Below are 24,359 nucleotides of genomic sequence, written 5' to 3'. Positions count from 1 at the left end.
TCCAGGGTGAAATAATTCTTGTGCCTCATCCTCCCAAGGACCTGGGACTACCAGGCATGCACCACCACACCTGGCTAATTTATTTTTTTTGAGATGGAGTCTTGCTCTGTCACCACCCAGGCTGGCGTACAGTGGCACAATCTTGGCTCACTGCAACCTCTGCCTCCTGGGTTCAAGCAATTCTGCCTCAGCCTCTTGAATAGCTGGGATTAAAAGTGTGTGCCACTATGTCCAGCTAATTTTTTTTTTTTTTTTTTGAGATGGAGTTTCGCTCTTGTTACCCAGGCTGGAGTGCAATGGCGCGATCTCGGCTCACTGCAACCTCCACCTCCTGGGTCCAGGCAATTTTCCTGCCTCAGCCTCCTGAGTAGCTGGGATTACAGGCACATGCCACCATGCCCAGCTAATTTTTTGTATTTTTAGTAGAGACGGGGTTTTACCATGTTGACCAGGATGGTCTCGATTTCTTGACCTCGTGATCCACCCGCCTCAGCCTCCCAAAGTGCTGGGATTACAGGCTTGAGCCACCGCGCCCGGCCTATGCCCGGCTAATTTTTGTATTTTTAGTAGAGATGGGTTTTCACCATGTTGGTCAGGCTGGTCTTGAACTCCTGACTTCATGATCCGCCTATCTCAGCCTCCCAAAGTGCTGGGATTACAGGCAGGAGCCACCACACCTGGCCCTTTTTTTTTCTTTTGAGACAGAGTTTCGATCTTGTTGCCCAGGCTGAAGTGCAGTGGCGTGATCTCAGTTCACTGCAACCTCTGCAGGTTCAAGCAATTCTCCTGCCTCAGCCTCCCGAGTAGCTGGGAATACAGGTGCGTGCGACCATGCCCAGATAATTTCTGTATTTTTAGTAGAGACAGGGTTTTACCATATTGGCCAGGATGGTCTTGATAGCCTGACCTTGTGATCCCCCCACCTCAGCCTCCGAAAGCGCTGGGATTACAGGGGTGAATCACTGCGCCCAGCACCCCCCCCTTTTTTTTTTGAGACGGAATCTTGCTCTGTCGCCCAGGCTGGAGTACAGTGGCTAGATCTCAGCTCACTGCAACCCCCACCTCCCAGGTTCAAGCAATTCTCCCGCCTCAGCCTCCTGAGTAGTTGGGATTACAGGTGCATGCCACCAAGCCCAGCTAATTTTTGTATTTTTTAAGTATATTAGTAGAGACAGGATTTCACCATGTCGGCCAGGCTGGTCTCAAACTCCTGACCTTGTCCCAAAAGTGCTGGGATTACAGGCGTGATCCACCACACCTGGCCTAGTTTTTGTATTTTTAGTAGAGACAGGGTTTTGCCACGTTGGCCAGGCTAGTACTGAACTCCTGACCTCAGGTGATCCACCTGCCTTGGCCTTCCAAAGTGCTGGTTTTGTTTGTTTGTTTTTTGACAGTGTCTTGCTCTGTTGCCCAGGCTGGAGTACAGTGGTATGATCTTGGCTCACTGTATCCTCTACCTCTCCGGTTCTAGTGATTTTTGTGCCTCAGCCACCTGAGTAGCTGGGTCTACAGGTGTGTGCTACCACTCCCAGCTAATTTTTGTATTTTTTAGTAGAGATGGGGTTTTGCGAGGCTGGTCTTGAACTCCTGGGCTCAAGGGATCCGCCCGTCTTGGCCTCCCAAAGTGCTGGGGTTATAGGCATGAACCACTTTGTCGAGCCTAAGCAATGGTTTTTAACCCTTTCTTGGTTTAGAAAAAAAAAGTGCAGCTCACTACTAGTGCTCATTTAATTTTTTCACATAAAGATGCTCATTGAAGGCCGGGTGGAGTGGCTCACGCCTATAATCCCAGCACTTTGGGAGGCTGAGGCGGGTGGATCACAAGGTCAAGAGATTGAGACCATCCTGGTCAACAAGGTGGAACCCCGTCTCTACTAAAAATACAAAAATTAGCTGGGCATGGTGGTGCACGCCTGTAGTCCCAGCCACTTGGGAGGCTGAAGCAGGAGAATTGCTTGAACCCAGAAGGCGGAGGTGGCAGTGAGCCGAGATCGTGCCATTGCACTCCAGTCTGGGTAACAACAGTTAAACTCCATCTCAAAAAAAAAAAAAAAAAAAAAAAGATGCTCATTGAGGCTAAAGCAAATCTAGCTGGTTTTCAATGTGAGCATAAAGTATAAAAACTTCTGGCTGGGCACGGTGGCTCACCCTTGTAATCCAAGCACTTTGGAGGCCAAGGCGGGTGGATCACCTGAGGTCGGGAGTTCAAGACCAGCCTGACCAACATGGTGAAACCCTGTCTTTAAAAAAACAAACCAGGCCGGGTGCGGTGGCTCACGCCTATAATCCCAGCACTTTGGGAGGCCGAGGCGGGTGGATCACGAGGTCAAGAGATCGAGACCATCCTGGTCAGCAAGGTGAAACTCCGTCTCTACTAAAAATACAAAAATTAGCTGGGCATGGTGCTGCACGCCTGTAGTCCCAGCTACTCGGGAGGCTGAGGCAGGAGAATTGCTTGAACCCAGAAGGCAGAGGTTGCTGTGAGCTGAGATCGTGCCATTGCACTCCAGTCTGGGTAACAACAGCGAAACGCCGTCTCAAAAACAACAACAACAACAAAACCAACCAACCAACAAACAACAACAACAAAAAAAAACTGTTCTTAGAGTTATTTCTAAACGGACCTAACATCAGGATTATCTGAATCATCAGAATTTTCTGTTTTGGAAAGATTGGATTCATGAAATGAATCTTCGGTAACTCTTTGAGAATAATGTCAAAATCACATGTAGGAATGCTATGTTTTCTAGGATTTATCATTATCAGCGATCAAGAATTACTAAATTTTGTAAATGGAAATACCACTACCAAAAACAGAATGCTATAAATAGAACAATGTCTTTTGTTTCCAAAGTCAATATACTAGAGCAATTCGAAATCCTCCTTCCTTGGCCTCCCAAAGTGCTGAGTTTACAGGTGTGAGTCCAGTCTAGAACTTTTATGTTTATGCTTGGGAGGCCTGACAGGCTTTTAAGAAGGATCCCTGCTCCATTTTAGACTCAATTCCTGAGTTCAAGCAATCCTCCTGCTTCAGCCTCCCTAGTGGATGGGATTTAGGGAATCTTTTTAAAATTTCTTTTCTTTTCTTTTTTTTTTTAAGACGGAGTTTCGCTCTTGTTACCCAGGCTGGAGTGCAATGGTGATTTAGGGAATCTTTTTGGCTTTTCCAAAAAGGCCTTACACAGTGACATTATGATTACTTCTTTTTTTTTTTTTTTAAATGGAGTTTCGCTGTTACCCGGACTGGAGTGCAGTGGCACGATCTCAGCACACCACAACCTCCGCCTTCTGGGTTCAAGCAATTCTCCTGCCTCAGCCTCCCGAGTAGCTGGGCCTACAGGCGTGCACCACCATGCCCAGCTAATTTTTGTATTTTTAGTAGAGACGGGGTTTCACCTTGTTGACCAGGATGGTCTCGATCTCTTGACCTCGTGATCCACCCGCCTCGGCCTCCCAAAGTGCTGGGATTATAGGCGTGAGCCACCGCGCCCGGCCTATGATTACTTCTTTTGGTCTCTATATTCAAAGTTTAGCATCTCAGGCTGGGTATGGTGGCTCACGCCTGTAATCCCAGCATTTTGGGAGGCTGAGGTGGGCAGATCATCTGAGGTCAAGTAGACATGCTGAAATCTCATGTCTACTAAAAATACAAAAATTAGCTGGGCATGGTGGCATGCGCCTGTAATCCCAGCTACTCAAGAGGCTGAGGGAGAATTGCTTGAACCTGGGAGGCGGAGGTTGCAGTGAGCTGAGATCACACCACAATCCCAAACCTCTTTCCCACCCCTCAGAGCCAGCCACTGTTACCAACTTTGTATATATCCTTTCAGAATCCTTTTCTCCTCATCTGTCCATTAAGACTCTCAAGGGTGGTTTTTATCTTTGACTCTCTCACACATTTCTATAAAGCAGTAGGACAAAGAGGAGGAGGTTGAACAGACAAGACACAATCTGGGCTCACTATCAAAAGGGTTGAGAAAAGATACATCTACACATGAATGGTGATGACGATAAATTCTCTGCCTCACAGGTTTGAGCCATTCTCCTGCCTCAGCTTCCTGAGTAGCTGGGATTACGCCCACCACCACCATGCCTGGCTAATATTTTGTAGTTTTTTTGTAGAGATGGGGTTTCACCATGTTGGCCAGGCTGGTCAGGGACTCCTGACCTCAGGTGATCTGCCTACATCGCCTCCCAGAATGCTAGGATTACAGGCAGGAGACACCGTGCTGGCCAGTTCCATTTGTTAAAGGCACAGCCTGAGCATTCTTTAACTCAGATAATTAACAAAGGCTTTCCTTGAATGAGGCAGGACTGTAAAGATTTCAATTGTTTTGGCCGGATGTGGTGGCTCAGGCCTGTAATCCCAGCACTTCGGGAGGCAGAGGTGGTCGGATCACCTGAGGTCGGGAGTTCGAGACCGGCCTGCCCAACATAGAGGAAACTCTCGTCTCTACTAAAAATACAAAAAATTAGCTGGGTGTGGTGGCACATTCCAGTAAGCCCAGCTACTCTGGAGGCTGAGGCAGGAGAATGACTTGAACCCTGGAGGCAGAGGTTGTGGTGAGCAGAGATCACCATTGCACTCTGGGCAACAAGAGTGAAACTATTTTTTTTCAATTGTTTTACTTCATAACTAGCAAATTAGTAATTAGCATAGTACCCTGTAAAAAGTTCAGTATAAGCTAATTTTCTACCTTAGACCTGTTGGGCCCAATGAGTAAAATGTGAAAATGATTACTGATACTTATTGAGGGTTTATTATGTGCCAAGCAGGCATTTTTACGTAATCTCATTTAGTTTTCACAAGTCGGTGAAGTGGTGCTATCACAGAGGAAGGCTCCAATTGAGGTAATGCCTGTGGGGACTGCAAAGTCCTTGAATGTAAATAGCCTGGGATAAAACAGGCCAGAGCTTGTTTGGAGGACCTTAAGAGCTTGTTAACAAGGGCATGAAGCTACTCCTATACCCTTGACCAGTCCTCTTCTATGGGGTATACTCCTTCTTTTCGACTGAGCATGCAATTTTGGGAGGGGCGCTCATGGAGTGATGAGAGAGGAAGGGACCACCTGCCTAGCCAGCCAGATCAGCCAAATCAACCCTGGCGATCAATGAGGTGACAGATATTGCAGCCAGATCTCTCTCACATCCAAATAGGCCAATGAATGGAAAATACTTTAAAACACTATGTTACAGTTATAAACCATCATCTTATTTATGCTTAATTCTTGGAGTTGATAACAGGTCAGAGCCTATTGAGAGGAGGTCATTAAGTAGTTTTTCAAGACCGAAGACCTGGGTCTCTTCGGTCAAGAAACTCCAAGCTGCTTTTTTTTTTTTTGAGACAGAATTTCGCTCTTGTTACCCAGGCTGGAGTGCAATGGCGCGATCTCGGCTCACCGCAACCGCCGCCTCCTGGGTTCAGGCAATTCTCCTGCCTCAGCCTCCTGAGTAGCTGGGATTACAGGCAGGTGCCACTATGCCCAGGTAATTTTTTGTATTTTTAGTAGAGATGGGGTTTCACCATGTTGACCAGGATGGTCTCAATCTCTTGACCTCGCGATCCACCCGCCTAGGCCTCCCAAAGTGCTGGGATTACAGGCGTGAGCCACTGTGCCCGGCCCAAGCTTCTTTTTTTCAATCCTTAAGTAGGGGAAATCCTGGACTCAAGGGGCTGATTATATAATATAAATGATAGTATAGGCCAGGAGCGGTGGCTCACGTTTGTAATCACAGCACTTTGGGAGGCCAAGGCTGATGGATCACAAGGTCAGGAGTTCGAGACCACCCTGTCCAATATGGTGAAACCCCTGTCTCTACTAAAAATACAAAAAAATAGCCTGGCATGGCGGCGGTCGCCTGTAGTCCCAGTTACCCTGGAGGTTGAGGGAGAAGAATCGCTCGAACCCGGGAGGCAGAGGTTGCAGTGGGCTGAGATCGCGATAGTGTAGCCTGGGCGATAGAGACTCCATCTCAAAAAAAAAAAAAAAAAAAGATTGTATAAACGGCTGACATAGAGTAGGCGTTCAATAGATGCTAGTCTTTTCACCCAGAAGGGGCTTGGGAGGGCAAAACCAGAACCGCACTGAACAAGACTGAAAACGAGCTGGTCTTTCGTTTTGCGGTACCTCTTGGTGCGAACCGTTGGCGTTTTCCCGCGCAGAGGGCGGAGCGCAGAGCAAGCGCAGGAACTAGAGAGCGGAACCCCACCCCCCCTCCAGGACTACACCTCCCAGCAGGCACCAGGCGGGGGCATTCAGCGGTATTAGTCCTTCAAGCCAGCTTAGTCCGTTTTCCGTCCTGGCTTTCCTTTGGCACTAATGTCTCTACCGGGTGCGTCTAGCAGCCCGCGGGGGAAATGCTGCGGTGGGCGGGGGTGTGTGTATGTGTTGGGCGGGGGGGGGGGGGGCGCCTTGGCTGTGCAGCATGTTGGGAGTCGTAGTCCCCTCGTGCAACGATTGGGAGGCCGGCCTTGCTCTCAGTGGTTGGACCACATCGCGTGACGAGAGAAAGGCGGCCACAGGGGAGCAACCTGTAGTGCCTTGTGAGGTCATCATGGTGCGACAACGAATTGCAGTTGTGGGCATCGTGGGTACAGTGGGTAATACTCTCCTGATGACTCTCAGTACAATATATACCAGCAGGTCTCCCATATTTGTTCCTTTCCGTGGTCTTCCCCCCACCTCCGTGCGGTTGGCATGGCGGGGTTGAGGTGGAGGTGGTGGCTAGCGGACACTGCGCGCTGTCTGGGCGGGCTGGGAAGCGGCGCACGAGCAACGTGTTGTGGCTCCTCCTTCGCCCGTTACTTGAGGTCACGTGACGGGTTGGGCAGCCTGTGCCGCCGCCGCCGCCGCTTTGTAAGAGGCACATTGGCAGGTAACGAGCGGCGGCGGCGGCAGCAAGTCTTGAGTCCACCGAGAGCGGCAGCGGTAATTGCTATCCTTTCCCTCTCCTTTCCTGTTCCAGGGCCCTGAGCGCTGCAGCCTGCGCTTTCTAGTTCTGGGTTCAGCTCGTCTGAACCCCCACCGCCTTCAGACTGCCTCGGCGCCCACCCGTGAGGACCGGGCCGAGTTCCACTCGCCAGCTCCACGCTCCCTCTGTGTCCAGGCCCGGGCGCCCTCCTCCCCCTTCCCCTCACGTTGCCCTCTGCTTCTTCCTACTTAACCACGTCCCTGTCGGCCGGGCCCCACCCAGCACCAGGGGCGCCTCCCCTCCCCCCTTCGGGTTTCTGCTCTGACGGGTGTGGTTTTCTTTCCCACCTCGGTGCCTGCCAGTGGACTGGAGCTTCTCCGCCACGCTGTCGGTCCCATCTGATAACCTTTCCGCTTTCATGCCGGTAGCTAGTCTTGGGACTGGCCCTCTTAGAGCCCCAACTTCTGCGCTCTCTAACCTTTCCCGGCTTACCCGGAGGCACATTTCAATTTTACTTCTCCTTTTCAATTTTGGAGGGCATTGGTCTCAGTTGGGACTCAGTTTTTCTCGTCACCCCCGGTTCCTGTAGTCTGGTTAGTCCTGTAGTCACAGTTCAGTCGTTAATGTAGATTTTTGAGCGCTTTGTAAACCGCAGAGCGCTGGCTGTTAATACATATTCAAAATGTTATTCTTTTCATTGGTGCATTACAACTCAGTTCTGTTTGCCTCTGAATCACTTTCCCAGTCGGCTTTTCCACCTTTTCCCCGGAGTTTTCAATCTAATTAGTTGCCCACGCATCTCAACTGTCATCGCTCTGGTCTTTAATCCTTGCTTTTGGGGTTGATCCCATCATTTTTACTGTTATTTCCTGTTTGACGTAATCAGTCATTTCCTGCCACTTCTATTGGATATTGTTTTTACCTCATTCAAGGAAGGTATATGGTTTGCTAGTATTTAGGCTTATTATATTTCTATGGCACCAATGTATCCTACCAGTTGAGAGATTTTACAAAATTACTGTTAATTTCAGAGATATGGTCTCCATATGTTGTCCATGCTGGCCTCCAGCTCTTGGGCTCAAGTGATTCTTCCACCTCAGCCTCCTGAGTAGCTGGCATTACAGGTGTGCACCATGGTGTCTAGCTAGTTGAGGGTTTTTTCAGGTCTCCAGAAGGTATCCAAAGATTTTTTTTTTTTTTTTTTTGAGACGGAGTTTCGCTCTTGTTAACCCAGGCTGGAGCGCGATCTCGGCTCACCACAGCCTTCGCCTCCTGGGTTCAGGCAATTCTCCTGCCTCAGCCTCCTGAGTAGCTGGGATTGCAAGCACACGCCACCATGCCCAGCTAATTTTTTGTATTTTTAGTAGAGACGGGGTTTCACCATGTTGACCAGGATGGTCTCGATCTCTTGACCTTGTGATCCACCCGCCTGGGCCTCCCAAAGTGCTGGGATTACAGGCGTGAGCCACCGCGCCCGGCGTGGTATCCACAGATTTTTATTTAAAGGGCATATAATTAATTTTTTGGGTGAACCCAGTTGTTATATTTCCTTTTCCGCTATGACAGCAGTTTTTTCACCAAGGAGTATGCGACTAGTATGCATTCCTCACTTTTCGCTGTGAATTGTGTATCCTTTTTAGTGTCAGTTTGTGAAAGGTGGAAGGAAGATGAACATGATACCTAAGCCGTTCTGTATCCTACGTTGGTGTGTTCCCCTTTTACCTCGGGAAATGGAATGTGTTCCACTCCCTGGAGATAACTTTCTTCCAGTACACTCACCTGTGGATCCCCTTAGCTAGGGCCGACGTTCCATTGCTTTAAAGGCTTCTCTTACCAGGCAGAAGTGATTAGTTTCCCACACTGCCCTTTTGCTTACTGCCAGTGTACTCCTGATTTTCCTACCTATGGCTAGTTGACACATGTGGCAAGAAATTTTCTCACAGCTCTTATTTCCCCCATTTGCTTTTCTGTTGCCTCTCATCAATAATTATGAAACCTTTTAGACAAGGAAGGTTTTTGTTGTGATTGAAATATGGCCGAAAGTGGTGGCATGGAAGAGAATGAGGCCATGGGAAAGGGTTGTGGTAATTGCCCCTCCTGCCTGTTTCCTGCTGCTCTGGTTTCCTCTGTCCTCTCTTTAAATGTGGGCTGGACCAGCAGTAGTCACATGGAATTGCCTTGAGAACTATACTGGAACAACAATAATACCTCTGCTTCCCTTTCCTGGTTATTAGTACATCCTCTGTAGTGATCACTAGGATTGTCTGTCTTAGTATTGGCCCGAGTGACTTTTATCGTTTGGGGAGAAATAGTATGACACCATGAAGAAGAATAGTTTTATTTCAATATGTACTTGTGTTGTGATGGGAACTGGTCCCTGTATCTACCCTCTTAAGTATAAAGTATATGTAGAAAATATAAACTGTCTTGAAGGTTTGGAGTGGTCCGAAGTGAAGCCTTTACTTCTAAAATGTCAGCTTTGAATTGTTGATTTTCCAGTCGTCTTTTTTTTTTTTTTGAGTTGGTGGAGTTTAACTCTTTTTGCCCAAGCTGGAGTGCAATGGTGTGATCTTGGCTCACCTCAGCCTCTGCCTCCCAGGTTCAAGCAATTCTCCTGCCTCAGCTTCCTGAGTAGCTGGGATTGCAGGCATGTGCTACCACGCCCAGCTAAGTTGTTGTATTTTTAGTAGAGATGGGGTTTCTCCATGTTGATCAGGCTTGTCACCAACTCCCAACCTCAGGTCATCGCCCTCCTAGGCCTCCCAAAGTGCTGGGGTTACAGGGGTGAGCCACCTCTCCGGCCCTCTTTTTTTTTTTGAGACGGAGTTTCACTCTTGTTACCCAGGCTGGAGTGCAATGGCACAATCTCGGCTCGCCGCAGCCTGTGTCTCCTGGGTTCAAGCAATTCTCCTGCCTCAGCCCTCCTGAGTAGCTGGGACTACAGGCACACACCACCATGCCCAGCTAATTTTTGTATTTTTAGTAGAGACGGGGTTTCACCTTGTTAACCAGGATGGTCTTTATCTCTTGACCTCGTGATCCACCTGCCCCTTGGCCTCCCAAAGTGCTGGGATTATAGGTGTGAGCCACCTCACCGGGCCTTTTTTTTTTTTAAAAAAAAAAAAACGATGGCTTAAGACTTCCTTTGTTTGGCAGCGGGGATGAGGGGTGGGTCGGGGTGAGGGGATGGTAGATGTGGGGGTAGGTTGGTAGGGGTTGGGGAGGTGGTTAAGTGGATGATAAAGGGTTAATGCCTACTCAGAAGAAGCAGTCTGCAGGCATTCACAAACTAAAGTTCTCTGCCCTCAAGCAAATCTGTCTTTATTTTTTTTTGTGTTAGAAACCTGTATTTCAGCAAATACCCCTTCACTCTTAGTTGTTAATTTGAGTAAATGGAGTGTCCTTAAAATCTAAGTGTTATGGGCTAGGCATGGTGGCTCACACCTGTAATCCCAGCACTTTGGGAGGTTGAGGTGGTTGGATCACCTGAGGTCAGGGGTTTGAGACTAGCCTGACTAACATGGAGAAAGCCTCGTCTCTACTAAGAATACAGAGTTATCTGGGCATGGTAGCACATGCCTGTAATCCCAGCTACTTGGCAGGCTGAGGCAGGAGAATCGCTTGAACCTCGGAGGCACAGGGTGGTAAGCCTAGATTGTGCCATTGTACTCCAACCTGAGCAACGAGGGAAACTCTCCCTCAAAAAAAAAAAAAAAAAAAAAAAGCTAAGTGTTATGGCACGCATGGTGTGACTGGTAACTTAGTAGATCTCGTAGATTTTAGAAGCAGCTGTTTTTTCCAGAAAGGAGATTGAAGATGTAACATGAAGGAAGGCAAAGAGAGGGATGATCTGTAGGGAATATCACCATGTAATCTCTGTGGTGGATTTTGAAATATTGTTATTTTTTGAGATGGAGTTTAGCACTGTTGTCGGGGCTAGCATGCAGTGGTGTAATATTGGCTCACTGCAGGCCAGGCGCGGTGGCTTATGCCTATAATCCCTGCACTTTGGGAGGCTGAGGTGGGTGGATCACGAGGTCAAAAGATCCAGACCATCGTGGTCAACATGGTGAAACCCTGTCTCTACTAAAAATACAAAAAATTAGCTGGGTGTGGTGGCACGTGCCTGTAATCCCAGCTACTCAGGAGGCTGAGGCAGGAGAATTGCCTGAACCCAGGAGGTGGAGGTTGCGGTGAGATGAGATCACGCCATTGCATTCCAGCCTGGGTAACAAGAGCAAAACTCCGCCTCAAAAAAAAAAAAAAAAAAAACTGGCTCACTGCAACCTCCGCCTCCCAGGTTTCAGCAATTCTCTTGTCTCAGCCTCCCAGGTAGCTGGGATTACAGGCCCCTGCCACCATGCCCAGCTAATGTTTTGTACTTTTAGTAGAGATGGGGTTTCACTCTGTTGGCCAAGCTGGTCTCAAACTGCTGACCTTGTGATCCGCATGCCTTGGCCTCCCAAAGTGCTAGGATTACAGGCTTGAGCCACTGTGCCCGGCCGGTAATTTTGACCCAACTATCAAGTATTTAGGAGTAGGATCCTTTTTTCTCCTAACTCAAAGAATCAAATTAATCACATTTTTACAATTTTTTTTTTTTTTTTGAGATGGAGTCTCACTCTGTTGCCCAGGCTGGAGTGCAATGGTGAGATCTCGGCTCATGGCCCCCCGGGTTCAAGTGATTCTCCTGCCTCAGCCTCCCGAGTAGCTGGGATTACAGGCCCCACCACCACACTCGGGTAACTTTTTGTATTTTTAGTAGAGATGGGGTTTCACTATGTTGGTCAGGCTAATCTTGTACTCCTGACCTCAGGCAATCCACCTGCCTTGGCCTCCCAAAGTCCTGGGATTGCAGGTGTGAGCCACTGCGCCTGTTCTAGTTTTTGCAATTTTAATGTAAACTGCTTATGCTGGTATTTCCTACTGAGTTTACTTGACATTTTTTTTTTTTGAGACGGAGTTTCGCTCTTGTTACCCAGGCTGGAGTGCAATGGCGCAATCTCGGCTCACCGCAACCTCCGCCTCCTGGGTTCAGGCAATTCTCCTGCCTCAGCCTCCCTAGTAGCTGGGATTACAGGTACGCACCACCATGCCTAGCTAATTTTTTGTATCTTTAGTAGAGACGGGGTTTCACCATTTCTACCAGGATGGTCTCGATCTCTCGACCTCGTGGTCTGCCCGCCTCTGCCTCCCAAAGTGCTGGGATTACAGGCGTGAGCCACCGTGCTGGGCCTAATTTTCGTATTTTAGTAGAGATGGGGTTTTATCATGTTGGCCACATTGGTCTTGAACTCCTGACCTCAGGTGATCCCCTGCCTTGGCCACCCAAAGTGCTGGGATTATAGGTGTGAGCCACCATGCTTGGCCTCTTTTTTTAATTTTTTTTTTTTTTTTGAGGCAGAATCTCACTCTGTTGCTCAGGCTGGAGTGCTGCGATGCCATCTTGGCTCACTGCAACCTCTGCTTCCCTGGCTTAAGTGATTCTCGTGCTTCAGCTTCCCAAGTAGCTGGGACTACAGGCATGCACCACCGTACTCAGCTATTTTTTTTTTCTGAGATAGAATTTCATTCTGTTGCTCAGACTGGAGTGCAGTGGTGTGATCTCAGCTCACTGCAACCTTTGCCTCCCGGGTTCCAGCGATTAGCCTACCACCAAGCTTGGCTAATTTTTGTATTTTTTGTAGAGAAAGGGTTTTGTTATGTTGGCCACTCTGGTTTTGAACTCCTGACCTCAGGTGATCCACCTGATTCGGCCTCCCAAAGTGCTGGGATTACAGGCGTAAGCCACCGTGCCTGGCCTTTATTTTCCCCCTAAAACATGGAGTATATGCTTTAAAAATAAAGTTGGGACCCGGCACGGTGGCTCATGTCTGTAATCCCAGCACTTTGGGAGGCAAAGGTGGGCAGATCACGAGGTCAAGAGATTGAGACCATCCTGGCCAACATAGTGAAAACCCGTCTCTACTAAAATATAAAAATTAGCTGGGTGTGGCGCTTGCCTGTAGTCCCAGCTACTTGGGAAGTTGAGGCAGGAGAATTGCTTGAAGCCTGGAGGTGGAGGTTACAGTGAGCCAAGATTGCACCGTTATACTCCAGCCTGGCACCTGGCAAAAGCGAGACTTTGTCTTAAAAAAAATAAATAGAGTTGGGGCCTGGGTCAGCGCCTCCCGCTTGTAATTCCAGCACATTGGGAGGCTGAGGTGTAAGGATTGCTTGAGTAGGAGTTTCAGACCAGCCTGGGCAACATAGTGAGACCTTGTCTCTATAAAAAAATGTAAAAATTAGCTGGGCATGATGGCATGTAATCAGAGTTCCAGCTACTTGGGATGCTGAAGTGGGAGGATTGCTTGAGTCCAGGATGTTGAGGCTCCAGTGAGCTATGTATGATTGTGCCATTGCACTCCAGCCTGGGTGACAGAGACCCTGTCTCAGTAAGTAAGTAAATAAATAAATAAACAGGATTATACTTTGCATACTTGCTGATCTTTATTGAAAATACAGCATCGTCTGGGAGTGGTGGCTAATCCCTGTAATCCCAGCACTTTGGGAGGCCAAGGCAGGTGGATCACTTGAACCCAGGAGTTCGAGACCAGCTTGGGCAATGTGGCAAAACCATGTCTTTACTAAAAATACCAAAATTAGGTGGGCGTGGTGTGCTTGTAGTCCCAGCTACTCAGGAGGCTGAGGTTGGAGGATTGCTTAAGCCTGGAAGGTTGAGACTGCAGTGGGCTGTGATCGTGCCCCTGCACTTCAGCCTGGGTGTCAGACCCTGTCTCAGAAGAAAAACCCAAAAACCAGCATACATACTGTAGAAGGTATATGAGGCATAAAAACGTGTAGATCTGTCAATGTATAATGTAGAAGCTGGTAGGGGGAAAAACATGTGGAGTTGTTTTTATTTGTTTTAATTATTTTTATTTACAGAAAACTCAGCAGTGTACATTTAACCCAGTTTTGTAGCAAGTTCTTTAGCCTTTGCCTTTTCGAGCTTGGTGATGCGAGCCACAGACTTGGGACCCAGGACATTGCCTCCCCAGTGATGGTGGATCTCATCATATCTGTCATTGTAATTGGTGCAGATAGTTTCCACCAGCTTAGCCAAAACACCTTTGTCTTCTGAGTTAACGTGTGTGAAGGCGACAGTGGTGCAGGTCTTCCTGTGGACTAGACGTCCCAGTCTTGCCTTCCCCTTGATAATGCAATAAGGGACTCCCATTTTACGACACAGGGCAGGCAAGACGACAGCCAGCTCAATGGGATCCACGTCGTGTGCAATCACCACCAGCTGAGCTTTCTTCTTCTCCACCAAGGTGGTGATGGTGTTAACTCCTACTCGAAGGACAGGTGGTCTCTTAGTGGGGACGTCCCCTTTGCCAGCTGCTTTCTTCTCGGCCTGGGCCAATAGCCTCTGTGTCTTCTCTTGCTTTGTCTCTAGTCTGTACTTGTGGGCCAACTTAATTAAGCAGCTGAGTAGCTGTTTGGCGGTCCAGGGCCAGGGTGAACTGGTTAATTGCAGGGGGCACTTTCAGCCACTTATAGAGGATGGCTCTCTGCTGCTGCAACCTGATATAGCGGGGCCATTTCACAAAGCGGGTGAGGTCTCTTTTGGGCTGGATGTCCTGTCTAATGCCAAAATTCTTAGGCCTTTTCTCCAACAAGGGATTCACCACTTTCTTGGCCTCCTGTTTCTTCACAACAGCAGGGGCGGGAGCCACCTTCTTCCCCTTGGCATTCTTTCCTTTCAGCATCTTGGGCAGCGCGAAGAGACTAGAGTTGGTTTTTTTTTTTTTTGAGACAGAGTTTCGCTGTTGTTACCCAGACTGGAGTGCAGTGGCACGATCTCGGCTCACTGCAACCTCCTCCTCCTGTGTTCAAGCAATTCTCCTGCCTTAGCCTCTCTAGTAGCTGGGACTACAGGGGCGCACCACCATGCCCAGCTAATTTTTGTATTTTTAGTAGAGACGGGGTTTCACCTTGTTGACCAGGAGGGTCTTGATCTCTTGACCTCGTGATCCACCCGCCTTGGCCTCCCAAAGTGCTGGGATAATAGGTGTGAGCCACCGCGCCCAGCCTCGAGTTGTTTTTTATTGCAGGGAGGATCTTGCTTTCTTGCCCAGGCTACAGAGCCATGGCATGATCATGGCTCACTGCAACCTCCATCTCCTAGGCTTAAGTCATCCTCCCACCTCAGCCTCCTGAGTAAATTGAACCACAGGGACGTGTTACCATGCTCAGCCGATTTTTCTTTTTTGTAGACTGAGAGTCTTGCTGTGTTGCCGAGGCTGGTCCCTTAGGCTCAAGTGATCCTTCTGCTTTGGCCTCCCAAAGTGCTGAGATTACAGATGTGAGTTTAATGCCTGGCCCCATATATAAAATTAAAAAAAAAAAAAGTAAAATGAACAACTAAATAGGACACTACTGCTACCTGGAAGTCCCCTGTGTATGCCAGCTACCAAGGCATTTTTTTTTTTTTTTTCACTTTTCTAGACGTAACCATTACCTTACATTTTAGGTTTTCCATTCCTTTGTGGTGGTGTTTTAAAATAGAGACAGGTTCTTGTTATGTTGCCTAGGGTGGTCTTGAACTCCTGGGCTCAAGTAATCCTCCTGCTTGGCCTCCCAGAGTCTTGAGATTAATAGGTATAAGTCACTGTGCAGGTTCTACTATTCCTTTTTTTTTTTTTTTTTTTTTTTTAAAGACAGAATCTCCTACTGTTGCCCAAGTTGGAGTACAGTGGTACAGTCTTGGCTCACTGCAGCCTCCACCTCCCAGGTTCAGGGGTGACTTTTCCTGCCTTAGCCTCCTGAGTAGCTGGGATTTTAGGTGCCCACCACCATTCCTGGCTAATATATATTTTTTTTTTTTTGAGACAGAGCTTTGCTCTGTTGCCCAGGCTAGAATGCAATGGCGTGCTCTTGGCTTACTGCAACCTCCACCTCCCAGTATCAAGCAGTTTTCCTGCCTCAGCCTCCCAAGTAGCTGGGATTACAGGTGCATGCTACCACACCTGGCTAGTTTTTGTATTTTTAAGTAGAGATGGGGTTTCGCCATGTTGGTCAGGCTGGTCTCGAACCCCTGACCTTGTGATCTGCCCACCTCAGCCTCCCAAAGTGCTGGGATTATAGGCGTGAGCCACCACACCTAGCAATTTTTTGTATTTTTAGTAGAGAGGGGGGTTTTACTATATTGGCCAGGCTGGTCTTGAACTCCTGACCTCATGATCTGCCTGCCTCCACCTCTGTAAGTGCCAGGATTATAGGTGTGAGCCACCTCGCCTGTCCTACTGTTACTGTTTTTACAATAATTTTACCTTATATGTATATCCATAAGCAACATATGGTTTAATAGTGCCCATTTTCCATCTTATTCTCAATGTAAGAAGAATTGTATGGTTCTTCAGATGCTTGATTCTTTCACTCTTACATGCTTGTGATTTACCCATTTTGATTTCTTTTTTTTTTCCCCCCTCAAAACAGGGTCTCACTCCGTTGCCCATGTTGACATGCAGTGGCTTGATCTTGGCTTACTGTACCCTCCACCTCCCGGGTTCAAGTGATTCTCCTGCCTCAGCCTCCAGAATATCTGGGACTACAAGCACCTGCCACCATGCCCACATAATTTTTGTATTTTTTGATAGAGATGGGGTATTCCTTGTGTTAGTTAGGCTGGTCTTGAACTTTTGACCTCAGGTGATCTGCCCACTTTGGCCTCCTAAAATGCTGGTATTACAGGTGTAAGTCATCATGCTCAGCCCCCATGTTGATTCCCCCCTCCCATGGAGTCTTGCTCTATCGCCCAGGCTAGAGTACATTGGCATAATCTTGGCTTACTGCAGCCTCCACCTTACAGGTTCAAGCAATTCTCCCGCCTCAGCCTTCTGAGTAGCTGGGACTATAGGCGCCTGCCATCACACTCAGCTAGTTTTTGTATTTTTGGTAGATACAGTGTTTCACCACGTTGGCCCGGCTGGTTTCAAACTTTTTTATTTTTATTTTTTGAGATCGAGTTTCACTCTTGTTGCCCAGGCTGGAAGTGCAATGGTACGATCTCAGCTCACTGCAGCTTCTGCCTCCTGGTTTAAGCAGTTCTTCTGCCTCAGCCTCCCAAGTAGCTGGGATTACAGGCATGAGCCACCACATCTGGCTAATTTTTTTTTTTTTGTATTTTTAGTAGAGATGGGGTTTTACCATGTTGGTCAGGCTTGTCTCGAACTCCTGACCTCCAGTGATCTGCCCACCTCAGCCTCCCAAAGTGCTGGGATTACAGGTGTGAGTCACCACGCCCAGCCCGTTGATTTCTTATAGTAGTGTGGTGTTACATTGTAAGGATGTGCCACATCTTACTTTTCTATTCCATTGTTGATGGATATTTGTCTCATTTCCAGTTTTTTTGAGGTTACCTCTTATACTTGTCCTCATGTAGACATTTGCCTCCCCCCACCCCCAACAAAGTGAGTCCATTTTCTCAAGACTGCGTAACTGAGGGTGGAATTTTTGGTTTATGTGCAGGGTATGTGTAACTTTACTAAGTAATGCGAAAGTGTTTTCCACATGTTACACAGTTCTCAGGCTTGTCGGCTGAACCACAGAACACAGAAAATTGAGTGACTATTTTCTCAATTCTATCAAGGAATGTATATAGTGAATCTCATTCTAGATGTCTAGGGAGAAAGTTCATTTTATACACACAATGGTTGCCCTAAGCATTGGGACTTAAATTCTCAAAGACTGAGTGGATTGAGAGTTCTATATCCTTGCCATCATTTTATGTTACCTTTTTAGTTTTAGCCAATTGTAGTGGCATGTTTTAGATGTGTCTTTTATGAATGCCACATAGCTGGATTTTGCTTTAAGTTAGCAACCTGCTAAATTCTTTTGAATTAATTAGAAAGAGTGTCTGGATACATTGGCTGGCCTGGTTGTGAATTCCTGGGCTCAAGTGATCCTCTCGCTTCAGCCTCGAAAAGTGCTGGGATTGCAGGAGTAAGCCATCAGCAAATCTTTTTAGCTATAACATTGGAGACCATTTGTGTCTGTTGTAATTACAGATATTTTGGATATATTTCTGCCATAAGAATTAGTCTTCTACTTGACTGGCCTGCATGTTTGTTATCTGTCCTTTTTTAAATTCTGTTTGATTTCCTACAATTTCTTCTTTTTTTTTTTGCACATCACACAATTTGATTCTCTGCAACCTACAACTTAAGATTTTTTGGATATATAAGATGGAAGAGTAATGAGCACATGTATATGTACATTTTGCCTAGAGTTACTAAATATTTTGCCACATTGGTTTTTCTCTGCGTATACTGTACACATTATGTTTTGAGGCTAAATGATTTGAAAGTAATGGAAATATTTCCTTAGCAAGTATCTCATCAGATTAAAGAGCTTCTCTTAGAAAAAGCCACGGCCGGGTGCGGTGACTCAAGCCTGTAATCCCAGCACTTTGGGAGGCCGAGGCAGGTGGATCACAAGGTCAACAGATCGAGACCATCTTGGTCAACATGGTGAAACCCCGTCTCTACTAAAATTACAAAAAATTAGCTGGGCACGGTGGTGCGTGCCTGTAATCCCAGCTGCTCAGGAGGCTGAGGCAGGAGAATTGCCTGAACCCAGGAGGCGGAGATTGCGGTGAGCCAAGATTGCGCCATTGCACTCCAGCCTGGGTAACAAGAGCGAAACTTCGTCTCCAAAAAAAAAAAAAAAAAAAGCCACAATATGGGGTCCAAAGTGGCTCCCGCCGGAGGTCATGGCTCTCGCGAAGGCAAGGTCATCAGTTCAAGGCTAACCTGAGCAACCTCATGAGCTCAAACTGATTGGCAAAAAAAGAAAAAGAAAAACCCACAATAGGCCGGGCGAGGTGCCTCACGCATGTAATCCCTCCACTTTGGGAGGCCGAGGTGGGCAGATCACAAGGTTAGGAGTTTGAGACCAGCCTGGCCAACAAGGTGAAACCCTGTCGCTACTAAAAATACAAAAATTAGCTGGGCATGGTGGCATATGCCTGTAGTCCCAGCTACTTGGGAGACTGAGGCAGGAGAATCACTTGAACCCAGGAGGCAGAGGTTGCAGTGAGCCAAGATCGCACTACTGCACTCCAGCCTAGTGACAGAGGGAGACTCTGTCTCAAAAAAAAGCCACAATAACGTTGTGATGCCTGGGAAAAGGAATGATGGTCTAATAATACAGTATATATATAGTATCTGTAATATATATATATTCAAATCGGTATTCAGAGTTTTCCCAATGGTCCACAGAAAGTCTTATTTATTTATTTATTCATTCATTCATTCATTGTTTGAGACAGAGTCTCAGTCTGTCACCCAAGCTGCAGTGCAATGGTGTGGTCTCAGCTCACTGTAACCTTTGCCTCTTGGGTTCAAGTGATTCTCCTGCCTCAGGAGCAACCTCCTGAGTATCTGGGACTACAGGCTCATGCCACCATACCCAGATAATTTTTTTTGTGTATTTAGTAGAGACGGAGTTTCGCTGTCTTGGCCAGGCTGGTCTCGAACTTTTAACCTCATGGTCTGCTCCCTTCGGCTTCCCAAAGTGCTGGTATTACAGGTGCGAGCCACTGTACCCGGCCCCCTTTTTTTTTTTTTTGTGAGACAGGATCTCACTCTGTCACCCAGACTGGAGTGCAGTGGTGCGATCTTAGCTCGCTGCAGTCTTGACCTCCCCGTACTCACAGAGTTGTGCCACCATACCCAGCTAACTTTTTTGTTGTTGTTGTAGAGACAGGGTTTCATCATGTTGCACAGGCTGGTCACCTGTAATCCCAGCACTTTGGGAGGCCAAGGCAGGTGGATCATTTGAGGTCAGGAGTTTGAGACAGCCTGGCCAACATGGTGAAACCCTCCATTTACTAAAAAATAAAAAAGTTTAGCTGGCGTGGTGGCACAGGCCTGTAGACCAAGCTACTTGGGAGGCTTAGGTGGGAGAATTGCTGAAACCCTGGAGGGGTGGTGAAGGTCCCAGTGAGGCGAGATCATGCCATTGCACTCCAGCCTGGGCAACAGAAGGAGACCTTGTCTCAAAAAAAAATAAATAAATAAAATTTTAAAAAATTGAAAATAGGCCGGGCGTGGCAGCTCAAGCCTATAATCCCAGCACTTTGGGAGGCCGAGGCAGGTGGATCACGAGGTCAAGAGATCGAGACCATCCTGGTCAAAAAGGTGAAACCCCATCTCTACTAAAAATACAAAAAACAAATTAGCTGGGCATGGTGGCATGTGCCTGTAATCCCAGCTACTCAGGAGGCTGAGGCAGGAGAATTGCCTGAACCCAAGAGGCGGCGGTTGCAGTGAGCCGAGATCGCGCCATTGCACTCCAGCCTGGGTAACAAGAGCGAAACTCCGTCTCAAAAAAAAAGAAGTAAAAAAAAATTGAAAATAAAGACTTAAGAGTGTATATTCTCTGTCATTTCTGTGAAATGCTCAGAGTTTGTGTTACTACAGATTAGCCCTGAATGATGGTCCCCCTTTGGAAATGGCATATGCTACTTTATAGGTGTTCACTTAAATGAATATTGCTGCCAGTTGTCAATGTTAGATGCTGGAATACAGATGAACAATGTAGGTTCCTGATCTTCAGTTGCTTACATTTTGGTGAGCAGATAGACACAGTTCAAATGTATGTATAGGATTCTAGGGTACTGCTGGCCGTGACAGAAGAAAGCATTGTTGAATTGAGCTTGGGTATTTGGCAAGGATTCCTTGAGCTGGGGAGTCTGAGCCTCATTTTTCTTTGAGTCTTCCTATAGAATCAAGTATAGCCAAATTCCTGAAGTTACAGTTACTTCTCTTTTTAAAACACTTTGAATTTTGTGTTCATAGTTTAGTTTTATTAGAATTTGCTTTTAGTTTGCTTTGTTCTATTTTGTTTGAGACTGGGTCTTACTCTGTTACTCAGGAGTTCAGTGATGCGATTAGGCTCACTGTAGCCTTAACCTCTTGGGCTCAAGCGATGCCCACCACCCCCGAAACCCCCCCAAAAAAGAGAGAAAATGAGTATGTCCAGTATGCCCTTGAGTAAGCATCCCTGTGGAAGGTGGAGTCAAAAAAGCCAGGACAATTTAGAATACTAAGGCTGGTTTGACCAAAGTGTAGGGATTAGAAGGAATAATGTATTTTATTGAGGAGTTGGTGGTTCGTGAACAGAAGTTGATGGGTTTTAGCAGTGTTTGTTTATTTTTGATATAGAGTTTCACTCTATCACCTAGGCTGTAGTACAGTGGTGCGATCTTGGCTCACTGCAGCTTCTGCATCCCAGGTTCAAGTGAGTCTCATGCCTCGGCCACCTTTGAGTAGCTGGGATTATAGGCACGTGCTACCACACCTGGCTAATCTTTATTTTATTTTTATTTTATTCTAGATGGAGTCTTGCTCTGGCGCCCAGGCTGGAGTGTAATGGGGTGGTCTCGGCTCACTACACCCTCTGCCTCCTGGGTTCAAGTGATTCTCCCACCTCAGCCTCCTGGGCAGCTGGGATTACAGGCACCCACCATTATGCCTGGCTAATTTTTTGTATTTTTGTAGAGATGGGGTTTCACCATGTTGGCCAGGCTGGTCTTGAATTCCTGATCTTAGGTGATCCACCCGCCTTGGCATCCCAAAGTGTTGGGATTACAGGCCTGAGCCACTGCACCTGGGCGGTTTTTCTTTTTTGAGGCAGGCTCTCATTCTTTCACCCAGGCTGGAGCGCATTTGCTCGATTACAGCTCACTACAGCCTTGACTTTTGGGCTCAAGAGATTCTCCTGTCTCAGTCTGCCATGTAGCTGGGACCACAGATGCGTGTGGCTGATTTAAAAAAAATTTTTTTTGTAGAGGCAAGGTCTCATTTTGTTGCCCAGGCTGGTCTTGAATTCCTGAGCCCAAGCGATCCTCCTTACCTTGGCCTCCCAAAGTGCTGGGATTATAGGCGTAAGCCACTCTGCCTGGCCAAAAATAAAATTTCTATGGGAAAGGAAAATGTGTTCAAGAATGGAACAAGTTTGCATTGGCGGTTGGGGAAGAGAAGATGCTGCTGAGGATAGAGGATAAAAAATAATCAGGATCGTTTAATATCAGAAAAGGCAAGGTAAAAAAGTATGAAATACTTTGAATGACAGATGAAAGAATGAGAACAGAAGAAAGATTTGATAATTAGGAGGTCAGTGGTGACCTGGGGAGTAGAGTAGCATTTTTCCTACTGTTAGAGTGATAGGGTAGTGAAACCAGAATTAAAGAAGGTTAAGGAGATGTTTAGTGAGGAAATGGAGGCAGTGTATTCATTTTCAGAAATTATATAGTTCTTGCTTACAGGAGTGCTTGGAAGATAATTTTTCTGAGCCTTTGTTTTTGAGAGCAATCCAAATGTAGAGAAAAGTAAGCAGTTCTTGTTGTTTTTTGAGAGGTAGTCTCACTCTGTTGTCCAGGCTGGAGTGCAGTTGTGCAATCTGCTGGCTGAGTGCAGCCTCTGCCTCCTGGGTTCAAGCAATTCTCCTGCCTCAGCCTCCCAAGTATCTGGGACAACAGGCACGCACCACCACACCCAGCTAATTTTTGTATGGTGGAAACGGGGTTTCACTTTGTTAGCCAGGTTGGTCTTGGTCTCTTGTCCTCATAGTCTACCTGCCTAGGCCTCCCAAAGTGTTGGAATTACGGGTGGTAGCCACTGCACCCAACCAGTTGAGTTTTTCTTTAGATATATAAGAATGTGAGATATTTCTCATTAGTATAGTGTTAGGAGCTTTCTTTATTAAGGAATTTTGTATTTTGTATTTGGATGAAAACTGGGCCTGTTACCTGTGTGGCAGGTGTGTTAATGTTTAAATGAATGCACGACTTTGTTTCAATAAATACATTCTTTAGGTAACAGACATTTTCAGGGAAGTTGCTTTTGGCATGAGTGCATCGGTAGTAAGGATTTCAGTAAAATAAAACCGATACACTTTTATTGGAAGAAAAGAAACAACCTAGTACTTTATATTCTAGATTCATGAGAAAAGATGAAGAACTATAATGAAAAACTGTCTGAAGTATTAAAGCAGTATTTATATTTTAGGATTGTAATAAAACCTAGAGATGATGTTGCTGTCTCAGAAATGACTTGATAGGTATGTTGAACTTTTATAAATCACTTGTGAAATATATTGTGAATTTGTGACAGTTGAGTGCCAAATGTTGAAATGGTTCATGCAGAGATGTGAATCATGAGAATTATTTTAGGTCATCTGGTCTTCATTAAAAATTGATTTGAAGTCAGTTGAGGTGGCTCACTCCTGTAATCCCGTCACTTTAGGAGGCTCAAGCAGGCAAATCACCTAAGGTCAGGAGTTTGAGAACAGACTGGCCGACATGGTGAAACTCTGCCTCTACTAAAAGTACAAAAATTAGCTGGGCATGGTTGTGCATGCCTGTAATACCAGATACTCAGGAGGCTTAGGCAGGAGAATCACTCGAATCTGGGAAGTGGAGGTTGCCATGAAGTGGGATTACTCCATCATACTCCAGCCTGGGCAACAAGAGTGGAACTTTGTCTCAAAAAAAAAAAAAAAATTGACTTGATGCTTGACTGTAGTCGTAGTCACACCTCAGCTTGGGAGGCTGAGGTGGGAGAATTGCTTGGGTCCGGGAGGCAGAGGTTGCAGTGACTGAGATTGCACTACTGCACTCCAGCCTGGGTGACAGAGTGAGACCCTGTCTCAGGGAAAAAAAATAAAGAAAAGTATACAATTAAGTTATTATTGGCTATAGTCATCCTATTGTGCTATCAAATAGTGGGTCTTATTAATTCTTTTTTTTTTTGTACTCGTTAACCATCCCTAACTCCCCTACCACCCTTTCCAGCCTTTGGTAACCATCTTTCTACTGTCTATGATTATGAATTCAATTGTTTTAATTTTTAGTTCCCACAAATAAGTGAGAACATGTGATATTTGTCTTTCTGTTCCTGAGTTATTTCACTTAACATAATGATTTCCAGTTCCATCCATGTTGTTGCAAATGACAGGATCTCATTCTGTTTTATGGCTGAATAGTACTCCACTGTGTATAAGTGCCATGTTTTCTTTCTTCATCTTTTGATGGACACTTAGGTTACTTCCAAATCTTAGCTATTGTAAACAGTGCTACAACAAACAGGAATGCAGATACTTCTTCAATATACTGATTTCCTTTATTTTGGGTATATACCTAGTAGTGGGATTGCTGGATCATATGGTAGCTTAATTTTTAGTTGTTTCCAGAACCTCCAAACTGTTCTCCATAATAGTGGTACTATGTGTTGAGTATTATCATGGCTTTTCTGTGCTTGAAAATAAGAAGCAAGAGTTAAACATAGTGGCTTAGAGTATCAAGAAGAAGATTCTATTTTTTCTTTTTTTTAAAGACAGGGTCTCTGTTGCCCAGGCCAGAGTGGAATTGGGGCTCACTGCAACCTCTGCCTCCCAGGATC

The 24,359-nt window shown here is 46.5% G+C and overlaps 1 protein-coding gene and 1 pseudogene across 35 annotated transcripts in view; one reads left to right on the top strand and one right to left on the bottom strand.

Moving 5' to 3' along the window:
* The first annotated feature begins 6,254 nt into the window (after positions 1–6,254).
* UBAP2 (ubiquitin associated protein 2) overlaps positions 6,255–24,359 on the top strand; it is a 160,179-nt gene continuing 142,074 nt past the window's right edge. For 24 of the 35 annotated variants that reach the window (XR_013534911.1, XR_013534907.1, XM_078370745.1 and 21 more), the window contains exon 1: positions 6,867–6,929. Coding sequence is in view for 3 of the 35 variants with exons in the window: in XM_035308030.3 (XP_035163921.1) it covers positions 6,556–6,601 (46 nt within the window). In the remaining 32 variants the exon portion in view is untranslated. Of the gene's footprint in view, positions 6,334–6,483; positions 6,645–6,821; positions 6,930–22,967; positions 23,020–24,359 lie in introns of those variants that run through there. The other 11 variants (XM_054257144.2, XM_078370706.1, XM_035307970.3 and 8 more) reach the window with 5 other exon arrangements.
* On the bottom strand, positions 13,859–14,680 carry LOC100389842 (large ribosomal subunit protein eL8 pseudogene; annotated as a pseudogene).

This window comes from Callithrix jacchus, chromosome 1, assembly GCF_049354715.1.
Source record: "Callithrix jacchus isolate 240 chromosome 1, calJac240_pri, whole genome shotgun sequence".
Classification (NCBI taxonomy): domain Eukaryota; kingdom Metazoa; phylum Chordata; class Mammalia; order Primates; family Cebidae; genus Callithrix; species Callithrix jacchus.
This window is presented reverse-complemented; position numbering and strand designations above follow the sequence as displayed.